Here is a 10,324-nt window from a genome sequence, read left to right on the forward strand (position 1 = left end):
GAAAGTTTACAAAGTGTCATGAGAGAATGGAGAGAGGGAAGAGGACTCCTGATTGAAGTACTCAGGAAGCCTTTGTGGAAGAGGTGGCATTTGAACAGGCTGATAAACCGTGTCCAGTGCTTATGAGCATTTTCTATGTCCCAGGCCTGGGACGGGTGCTCTACATTCATTACGGTAATTTAATTCTGAGAAGAAGGTACTGTTGTTACCCTCCAATCCGAGATGAGAACGGCAGCCCAGAAAGGTGCCACAGAGGAGGTTGCCCAGCTGGTAGAAACCGAGCTGGGAGTTGTGCCCATTGTCTTAACATTTCTCTCACTGTAATCCCGCATGTGCCATTTTATGATCTCTAGCTTGTTTTATATCAATCATGTAATTAATATTTTTTGCTAGCATGGGCCATATTTTATAACTTAGAAAACATTTATTTTATTTTAAAAGGACATTTTATATCACTTCCTTCAATGGAAATCAAAATCTCTTGGGCGGCGCCTGTGGCTCAGTGAGTAGGGTGCCAGCCCTATATACTGAGGGTGGCAGGTTCGAACCCAGCCCTGGCCAGCTAAAAAACAGCTTGGCAACTGCAACAAAAAATAGCCGGGCATAGTGGCGGGTGCCTGTAGTCCCAGCTACTCAGGAGGCTGAGGCAAGAGAATCGCCTAAGCCCAAGAGCTGGAGGTTGCTGTGAGCTGTGACACCACAGCACTCTACTGAGGACAAAGCGAGACTCTAGTCTGTTAAAAAAAAAAAAATCTCTTGCCATCTGTGACTTAAAAAATAATGAAAATAAAACAATGTTATGAGTTACAGCTAGAAACTATTGCCTGGGAAAGCTCTGGCTGAGCCCTGCACTCCTAATAATTTAAAAGAAATTAAGAAGTATGAAAGCGGTCTGGACATGTACTGGGTCTTCCTCTCGGACCCGTTAGAGAAGCAGATAACTTTCTGACCGGCTGACTCAGTGATATGTACTGTTACTTAATGCCACATCCCTAAAAGCACCCCATGTTCCAGCTGAGGCACACATCCCATACTCTGGGACAGACAACACAATAGCCTCTTGCTGGTAATAGTGGGCAGCCCAGATGAAAAGAAAGATCTTGGGTCCTGGAATAAGGACTAAGTAGTTTAGAGTGACTGGAACAGTGGGTGTGTTTGGAGCCAAGGGGCAGGAAGGAAAGTGGAAGGACTGGACAGTCCCTTGGGCCTCATCCTGCAGGGCTTTGAAAATCATATTCAGGTTCTGTCCTCCATTTGTTCCCACTCTTTAATGGAGCTCAGTTGATCCAGAGCCGGGGTCCTTCTTCCCAGTTGTGCATGGAGCAGGCCCCGAGGGCAGGTCCTCATGGCGTCCACAAAGGAAAGGCCCAGAAGAAGCATGCATCTGGAATGTTCTTCCCCATGTTGGCCCAGGATCTGGTTTTATGGTTAGGGTATAATTCTTGACCATGTCTACTCCCACCTTCAAAAGAGAAGGTTGTCCTCATAGAGAAATAGGGGCAGGTGCATTTCAGTGTAAGCCAGGGACTCAGGGTGCATTTGAAGGAGAACTTTCCAGACTGTATGTCTCAGGGTAGCAGCACTTTGAGGAGAGGCAACAAACAGGCACACAACTACTGTTGGAAGACAAAGACTTGATGTATAGTAAGGCCAAAAGGGCCATCAGCCCGGGATGTCCCCTGGAGAAGCATTGAACGCTGACCCAGTGTTTCCCTGACACCGAGATTGCACAGTATGGAAGAGAGACTGACCACTCCCAATGTCAGGGCTGAGAAGCCCCAGCTCTGCTCCTTATCCATCACATGAACTTGAACAAATGTCCAGTCATTGCTAAGACTTTATTTGCTTATCCAGAAATGGGGATTACCCTTGCCTGGTACCCATCCTGGGCTATTATTGAAAGGGGAGTATAGAAAAGGGCTTTGGGAATGCTAAGTACTGAGTAAATGTAGCTTTATTACCTTTGGAAAATACAGCCTGTCTATGCAAGAACATCTTGTGCAGTGTGGAAGAAAGTCCAAACACAGATGGAAAAAGACCAGAGCCTGGCAGAAATAAGGGAGGAAAAGCTGTGTACAAACGTGGAAGGTTAAGACGGTGGAGACTAAGAAGGCTTAGGATTTAAATTCAATTTAGAAAAACTCTGCAAGCCAAACCACACTCCTGTTTCTGCTGCCAGTTGCCACGTCCAGCTGCACCCCTGGTGGGACCTACAATCAGAGGGACTGCAGGTGTCTCCAGCCAGGCCCCACTGGCCATCGTGACCACAGCAATCCCTTCTTACCTGTGTCACCCTTACTTTCCTATCAAATATAATCTGTAGTAAGATTAACCTGAAACATATTTAATGCTGTGCATATGTTACTGTGCTGCTGGGGAACTGGATGCAAATGGTAAATGGTCCTAATAAATGGCTGCAATGATTATCAGCATTTAACACAATCAAGCACAGTAAGCAGCATTTGTTTTTCACTTTACTGGTTTTTCCAGTATTTGTAACGAGTTTCTCTCTTTCCTGGCCCCACGTTCCATGTGACTGCTGTCGTGATGATAACGGTGATGATCCTCCTGCCCACACAGATGGGCACACTCAAACATTTCACACACACGGAGACAGAGGTCCTGAGTCACTCTGCCCAACAGATTGAATGTTCTTCCCCTACTGCCTAGGACCTTGTCCCTGGGCTTAGAGCTTCCCTGTGACCACCTGTCCCAGCCCAGTCTTCTCCCGCCCCTCCCCCTAACTTGACGTAGAATTATTCCCTTTGAAGCTCCCTCCCTAAATCTCCTCTTGGCTTGTGAATTACTGGACCACTGGACCATCCTGGAATCAGAGACCTTAGAGTTAGTGAGTCCTAAATAGACATTTATATACCAGACCGCCTAATGGCGTGGTGGCCTCTTGGCTCTGTTAACGTCCACCATTGATTTCTCAGCATCTGGGTACTGCCCGGTATGTGGGAGGCTCACACTAAGTACTACATATTTGTTAAATTAAAAAAAAAAAAATCTAACTCAGTCCTTTCATTTTACACTCAAAGGACTTGAAGTCCAGAGTAGTTAAGTGGCATGTCCAAGGTCACAGATATAATAAATGACAGTGCTGGGACCCAAATGCCAGCCTTTCAACTTGTACCAGCCAGAGTCCCAGCAGGAAACAGATGGCATTTTTGAGTCAGGACAATTAATCTGAGGAATGTTCAAGACAGGGACTATTTGTAAAGATGTGGGCTGGGTGTGAGGACACCACAGTGGCTAATGTGGTGTCCCAGGGCTAGCAACAGCAGGGAGTCATTATGACCCTGAGGCCTGGAGGAGCAGGGGACCTGAACCAGGTAGTGACCTGAGCCAGGAAGGAGAGGGTGCTGGGGAGAGGAGAAGGGCTCAGCCAGCCACGAGCAGCCTGACTTCCTTTTCTGCCCTCCCTCCAGTCTCCTTGCAGGGCTTCCCCTTTTCTGCCCTCCCTCCAGTCTCCTTGCAGGGCTCCCCATCGCTCAAACTCAGCAGGAAGCCAGAGGAGGAGGGTGCTCTATTTATGGAGCTGTGACAGGTCAGCCTCCTGGGCTGAAAGCGGGGAGAATGGCGGATGGTGCATCTGGAGGGGCACCTGGAAGATACCTCTACCCCAGCTGGAGATGCCTCAAGGGACTGTCTGGAGGCAGTGGATTAATTAATTAACATCTACTAAGTTTCAGGGCTAAGCTCATGGGAGGGGGCATAGGCTGTGTCTTCTGCTCCCGCAAAGTACCCTGTACCTATTATTCTTCTATTAGAGTTTCATTCATTTCTGTCTGCTCACACTATTTGGTCTCCCAGTATTACATTTTTATCATAATAATGCTTGGTGGCATTTCAGCTACACCAGGGGTTTATTTGTTGGCTGCTGATGAAAGAGGTCACAAGTGTGCATCCCAGAGAAAGGCCTGGGAGTGGAGGAGCATGGGGAACCCCCATTGGGGGGAAGGGAGCCCCTTGGTGGCCCGGTAGAAGAGCCCAGAGGGGATGCTCACCTTCTCTACAATTTTCCCTCGGCCACCAGCCTCAGCCAGTGTTTATTCCACCACACGTGCCATCAGATGTCAGGCTTGGGAAAGGAAGAGCACTGCAGTATTGGAAAGAGGGCAACGCAAGGTCAGAAATGGGAGAGGTGAGGGAAGTGAAGGTACAGGGGAGAGGGGTACTTTACCCAACCCCCACTTTCTGAGCAGATCCCCAGTGAAGAGGCAGTGTGTGCCCCTGTCAGGAAATATCAGCTTCCCTACTGCAAAAGAGAGCAAAAAGCAGGGACAACAAAGCCTTTCTCAAGTGAATATTAGGATTCAGTAGCTCTGACAATTTGCCAGGTGGCTGCACGGCTGAAACGTGGCTTGGACTTGGTCAAGCTTCCAAACCACCTGCCTGGAACAAACGAATTCACAATCCCAAGCTCCTCATCCTGCAATCCCAGGATGGGTTTAATTGATGCTACCACTATTTAAAGGACACAATATCATCTGGCCCATATAATGGGAATAAGTCCAAATCCTATTTTTTAAAAATCAATTATCTCTCCTCCTTGGACTTTTTTTTTTCACACCTTAACTTCAATTCAGCTACAGTGGTCTGAATCTTTTGTCTCCCAGCCTTTACCAAAGGAAGAGAATTACCTGGGAAAAGCCATTGGGGAGGGCTCTGATCACATCATATTTGTGTTTTCAGATAAGAGGGAGCATTCAGACCCAGGCTCTCCAGCCTCCCCAATGTAGAGAAAGACTTCGCAAACGTCTCTGAGTGCTTTTTACTATTTGTTAAATTTGTGTGTGTGTTCACAGATAGCCTGTACATTCACATAGTTCAAAAACCAGAGAGTACATGAAGGTTTGCTGGGAAGAGGCCCATCCCGCCTGGCCTCGTCTCCCGTGTCTGCACACCTCACTGTCTTCTCATGAAGACTTCTGGAAATCATTTCTTTGTTTTCAGACAAATACCAGTATAGAATCATAGTTTTCTCTCTTTTTCACATAAAAGATAGCCTGTTTTTTCAGATATGTGTAAATTTTAAAATGACATTATCCATAGAAATTTATTATAGAGGCCACAATACATTTTTACTATAGATTTTTCATCGAAAATATTGTCTTGTTAATGTAGAGTAAACTGCCCTAACTTCGGGTCTAGGACTACAGTACAGGTAACATAATCACTGAGGCCTGACGGCGCTAAGAGGGTTACACACCCCCTGTCTATTGCTTGAAAGGAGAGCGATTATCTGGGTACAGAAGACACAGCTAAGGCTCCATCTAGGGCCTTCAGGACCAGTGAGCTGAGCTTAGGGCCTTGGTAGAGGTCTGTCCCTGCTGTCTAATTCCTGAGACATCAGACATTTGAGCAAAAGAGGGCAGGAAGGTGGATCAAGGTGGATAGATTTTCAACAATAAGAAAGAACAAATGAGGCCTCCCAGGATGTCTGAACTGCAAAAGCAACAGTGGGGAAAGTTGCTCTGTGCAGCCCGAGAGGGTAGGTGTGATAAAAAGGAATCTGGGGGCTGGAGTCTCTCCATCTGATGACGTCTTCCCCCGGGAACTTGAGGAAAGGTTATACTGAGTGTTGGAAACGCTGCAGTCAGCAGCTTTCCTGCTCAAAATGCAGATGAAGGGTCTGTGTGGCTTCCTAGGAAGAGGTATTTATCCCCACTCATCCTGTCAGCTGGGACCTTGTGTGCAGTGCAACACACACCGTGCAACTGGGCAAACAAGCGAGCCTGAGTGCAGGGCAAATGTGGCTGATGTTTGCCCAGATGACTAGGCTGCCCCGGGCTGTTTCTGAAAACATGCCCAGGTGCACACCAGCACATCCTCAGGAAGGAAGTGTCTCTTGCAACTCTTGTTCATAGGACCCCAAGGAGAGGTCTCAGCCTGAGCTTCTAGAATGTAGTGTGGAGGTTGGAGGGGGTATGGGGTGAATGGGGAGAATCGCCTTGCAGAGCCCCAGATTTCATTCTGATTTAAAGGTTACTTTTGGAGGCGGTCTCAGTGTCAGGACCGTTCACCCTGGCTTCATCCCTGCTTCGTCTTCCCCAGTTTCAATTCTGGCCTCTTTGACCGTGACAGCTGGTCCTGTGGACATTTGTCAAGGCGTCGCCTCCAGCTGTGGCTCGTCTGATATATGAGCTGCCTCTAGATTTGCCTCCTGGCTGGATCTCTGCCTCGGTCCCTTGCCCCCACCCTGGTCAAGTCCTGCATTGAGCAAACAGTCCCTGGGACTGGTAGCCAATAGATCCACTTGCATCCTCAAGTGCCAGGTTCTTTTCAAATATGCAGATTAGTTGGCAGCCCAGAAAACATTTCCTTCCTGAGGTCAGGTCCTTGCTCAGGACTCAACTGGCAGGTCCCCCGCTTCTCTCCCTCCTTCCCGCACACGGGCAGGGCCCTTTCTTGCACAGTGACATCCCTGTACACATGGGCAGCTGTCCAGGGTCTGCTGCTCAGAGGGTCTATCCGACCTTACAGAGTGATTGTTTAACCGTAACCCACTCTCAAATGTACCTGTCAAATTGAGGAAGTATATAAAGAGATTCTCAGAGTTTGGGTTGAAAAGACTGTACCATCACCAGTGTCCTTGAAAAATACTATAAATAAGTCATTTAACTGATATTCTCCTTTTACCAATAACAGCTGTCTGTGGTTTTACCTTCAGTAATACTTTCACATGACAGCAGATAAGATTCCCATTACGTTTCATTTCATGTTTAATTGACAAGCTATACTTACCATGGCCATTGCTAGGGAGACAGGAGTGCCGCCCAATTTTGAAGAGATGATGGAGGGTTTGGAAATAGAACAAAGGCTACTTGATGGCAAATGTCCTTGTCCTGTAGGCTGAGGGATTCCTGTTCCAGCTTCAGTTTTATCAGCATGTATGTGGCTGCCTTCATGATTCTGTGTAAAATGCTACCCCCCAAAAAACAAAGCAAACAGCTGGTGATTACCTTGTAAATTTTTTCCTTCTCTCTCTCTCTGAAATATCGGCATAGATAAAATGTTGTCTCACTTTTAAAGATGTCTGAAAATTGTGATAAATAGCAATAGAAGAGGCAGAAAAATCCATGTCTGTGTCAAAGGGGTTTCTCATAAGTTTTATGTGACTCGGAGAGGTTAAGTGTAACTATGGAAACATAATTAATGCTATCAAGACCTTGGCTTGAAATCGTGTTTAGAGAGAAATGTAAATGTCACTGTCTCTTGTTTTGAGGAGACATTTCATAAACATTGAATGACTCTTTCCTGTCTCTCCAGATCTGTCTCATTATGTTGTTAAATAAATGAAGTTGGATTATCTCTTTTTAATTCTTTCCGATTCCTTTTCCCCAACAAGTAAGTATAATAATTTTTTTTTGTTAAAATATTCACCCTCCACCTTTTAAAAAGATCTAGTTTTACTTTTCCTGACCGATTCTCATGACATTTCAAGATAAGTTAGTATCAACTATTCTTCCAATTTCCTTGGCCAAACGGATCTGCCCTATTGGTAGCTGAAATGTGAAGGAAAATGCCTTCTTAGTTTTCCTGTATCCTAGAAGCAAAGATGCATTCTTATCTCAGAAACTCAGCATCCAAATTGCAGACTACTGATAGCATAAGATGCATTTTGTAAATCAAATAGAAAATCTTTGCATTTGTGCTAGTGGGTTTCCCCTATCTTATAGAAACCGTAACTTGACATTTTTTTTTTCCTTTCAAAGATTGTTTTGTCTTTTGAATTTTCTATCCCCGTAAATGGTAACTATCTTTGTTTAATACTTCCAGGACTCAAATAGAAGGATTTATCTCTTTGATTTAAATTTGGACTACAGTTAAGAGAGTTTTAGTACAAATAAAGCTTTTTATCACAGGCTACTGGCCGCAAGATGCTTCAGCATTATAGTTAAAATATTAATAATTCAAGTGCTTTATCACAGATGCTAGTGCCAAGAAAAACACCTTAATATCAAGGTTTGTTTGCTCAGTGATTGAAATAATACGTGAAATACAAAGTCCATTACCTTCTAACCTTTCAGTTTACACAGAGTACAAACATCTTTCTCTTATGTTGTATATCAGATTTTAAAATACCTTTTTAACACCTGAATTTAGTCATCTTTAGCTTATTTGAAAATGGTGAAGGAAGACAATTTTTCAAAAGCTGAATAAAGATGATAACTATTTTCAAAACGACTTCTCCTTGAGGGCACTCCAGCACTTGGCTGTCAGAATCTAATGTTATTTCACAAGTATGGGAACTCTAGATTGGAATATTACATTTTTTCTAAAATGATAACATGCTATTAATGATAAAAAGTGGCTCTTAAAAGTAGGAAGAGAAATTTATATATACGTGTGTGTGTGTGTGTATATATACACCATACACACATAATATACATACATATGTATAATAAAGCACAAGAAAAAAATCTTTAACAGGCTTGCTAGTTTTATGTTTTCAGGCATTAAACGCCAGTGTGAGTGACGTTATGTACATAGAATAGATGATGCAGATTATGCTGCTAATGTGATTGTGTGAAGAAGCAACTAGAAGAAAACAGTTTGGCTTTGAGAATAGTAATTACCTGAGGATTTGTATTATTGGTTCCCAGCCTATAAACAAAAGAGAAAACATCAAGTAAATGACTCTATTCAAACCTCACATCCAAAACCTCCCCAAACCTCAGCCTTGCTAGGGAAGTCTCTGTCTACAAACAGTGGTACCTGAAGCACTTTATAGGTACACCTATAGTGGAAGCTTCCTGTGTTGCAAGCGTTGAAGTTGATTCCTTAAACACTGAAAATCCCCATTTCTAGGGAAATGAGAGCATCTTACCTGTGAAAACTAAAAATTTCCCTCCACTTGTCAAGAAATGAAATTTTCCTAGTTATCTCCTCTAAATCCAGCTCTTTCAAGCTTTGTTCCTGGCTGGTGGCCTCCGTATCCATTTGGATAATGTGAGGAATTAGAAAGAGGAATTGATAGAGAGAGAGAGGAGAGGGATCTGGAGAAGCAAGCGAGATGGCCAGCACGGATGGCTGGATGAAGCAGGCTGTTCCTCCTCTTAACCAGCAAAGAGATCACTCCCCACAATTGGCTCTTCTGGGTTCACTGTAAGCCCATGCTGACAGATCAGGATTAAATTTTCATTAGAGGTGGAATACTTTGTCTATTTCACTGTATAGGCATCATGAATGTTTTATCCAAGACAAAGATTTATAAACAAAGGAATTGCAATTACTTATCTGTATCAAAGCAACTGAGATAATTTAATTAGTGAGGGAGACCAGGATAGTTCCTTGGGCTGTGATGCCTCCTCAGATGTGTTTTTGAAACAGAAATACATCTCCAGGGTGGTCAAATGCCATCTTGCTGACAGTGAAAAGCTTTATCAACTATTGTGGGGTAATATATAGGCTAAGGAAGACACTGGCCGGCAGGTGTTTGATGTAGAGTTTAGTACACAGAAATCTTGAATAGTGGAAAAAGAACTGGTCTAATTCGTTTCACAGAGAAATCCAAATGTTATGACTCTTCCTACTGGTTAAAGAAATTATAGCTGCAGTAACTGGCATAATAAAAGCTATTGATGGGTGTGATGGCTAATTTTACGTGTCAACGTGGCGAGGCTATGCCTCCAATCTAGATACTGCTGTGAAGGTATTTTTTTAAAGTGTGATTAACATTTATTTCAGTAGACTTTTGAGTAAAGAAAATCACTCTTTGTAATGTGGATAGACCTCATCCAATCAGTTGAAGGTTTTAAGAGAAAAGACGGAGGTTTCCCCAAGGAGAAGGAATTCTGCCTCCAGACAGCCTTTGGCATTGAGACTGCAGCATCAACTCTTCTCTGGGTCTCCAGCCTGCTGACCTGCCCTGCAGACTTCAGACTCACCAGCCTCATTATTAGGTGAGCCCATAAATCCTGAATATATAGTCAACCCTCTGTAGTTGACTTACTTTTCTACATTGACCACAACCCAACCTAATTTTTATAGACTGGATGTGCACCACATGTACATATCAGTATCGTGGGCCCTGTTCCTTATGTTGACCACCTCCATATGTTAGAGACCAGTTTGTTAGACTTCCTTGGGTGGGATTGCTCAACTTAAGTAAAACCTTAACTTACACGTTCTACTGTATATTGTATTGCTTCTGTTTCTCTGGGAAACCCTGATTAATATAATGATGTTTATTAAAAACAAATACTGGTTACCAATAAAAGTTTTCTTGCCACTTCTGACTTGGATGAATAGCAAAATTGAACCTCTTCAGCAGGAGGTCATTTTCTCTATAAATTCTTAATCATGAGTTTAAATT

General features: G+C 43.8%; 1 protein-coding gene across 1 annotated transcript in view; it reads right to left on the reverse strand.

The window, feature by feature from the left end:
- The window catches only part of MINDY4B (MINDY family member 4B), a 34,649-nt gene extending 25,700 nt beyond the window's left edge, over positions 1-8,949 (reverse strand). Inside the window, exons 1-3 of the mRNA XM_053600200.1 lie at positions 8,837-8,949; positions 8,586-8,613; positions 6,751-6,918 (exon numbers count right to left, since the gene is read on the reverse strand). Of these exons, the coding sequence (XP_053456175.1) occupies positions 6,751-6,918; positions 8,586-8,613; positions 8,837-8,949 (309 nt within the window). The remainder of the gene's footprint in view (positions 1-6,750; positions 6,919-8,585; positions 8,614-8,836) is intronic.
- Between the last annotated feature and the right edge of the window lie 1,375 nt (positions 8,950-10,324).

Source organism: Nycticebus coucang, chromosome 8 (assembly GCF_027406575.1).
Source record: "Nycticebus coucang isolate mNycCou1 chromosome 8, mNycCou1.pri, whole genome shotgun sequence".
In the NCBI taxonomy this organism is placed as follows: Eukaryota; Metazoa; Chordata; class Mammalia; order Primates; family Lorisidae; genus Nycticebus; species Nycticebus coucang.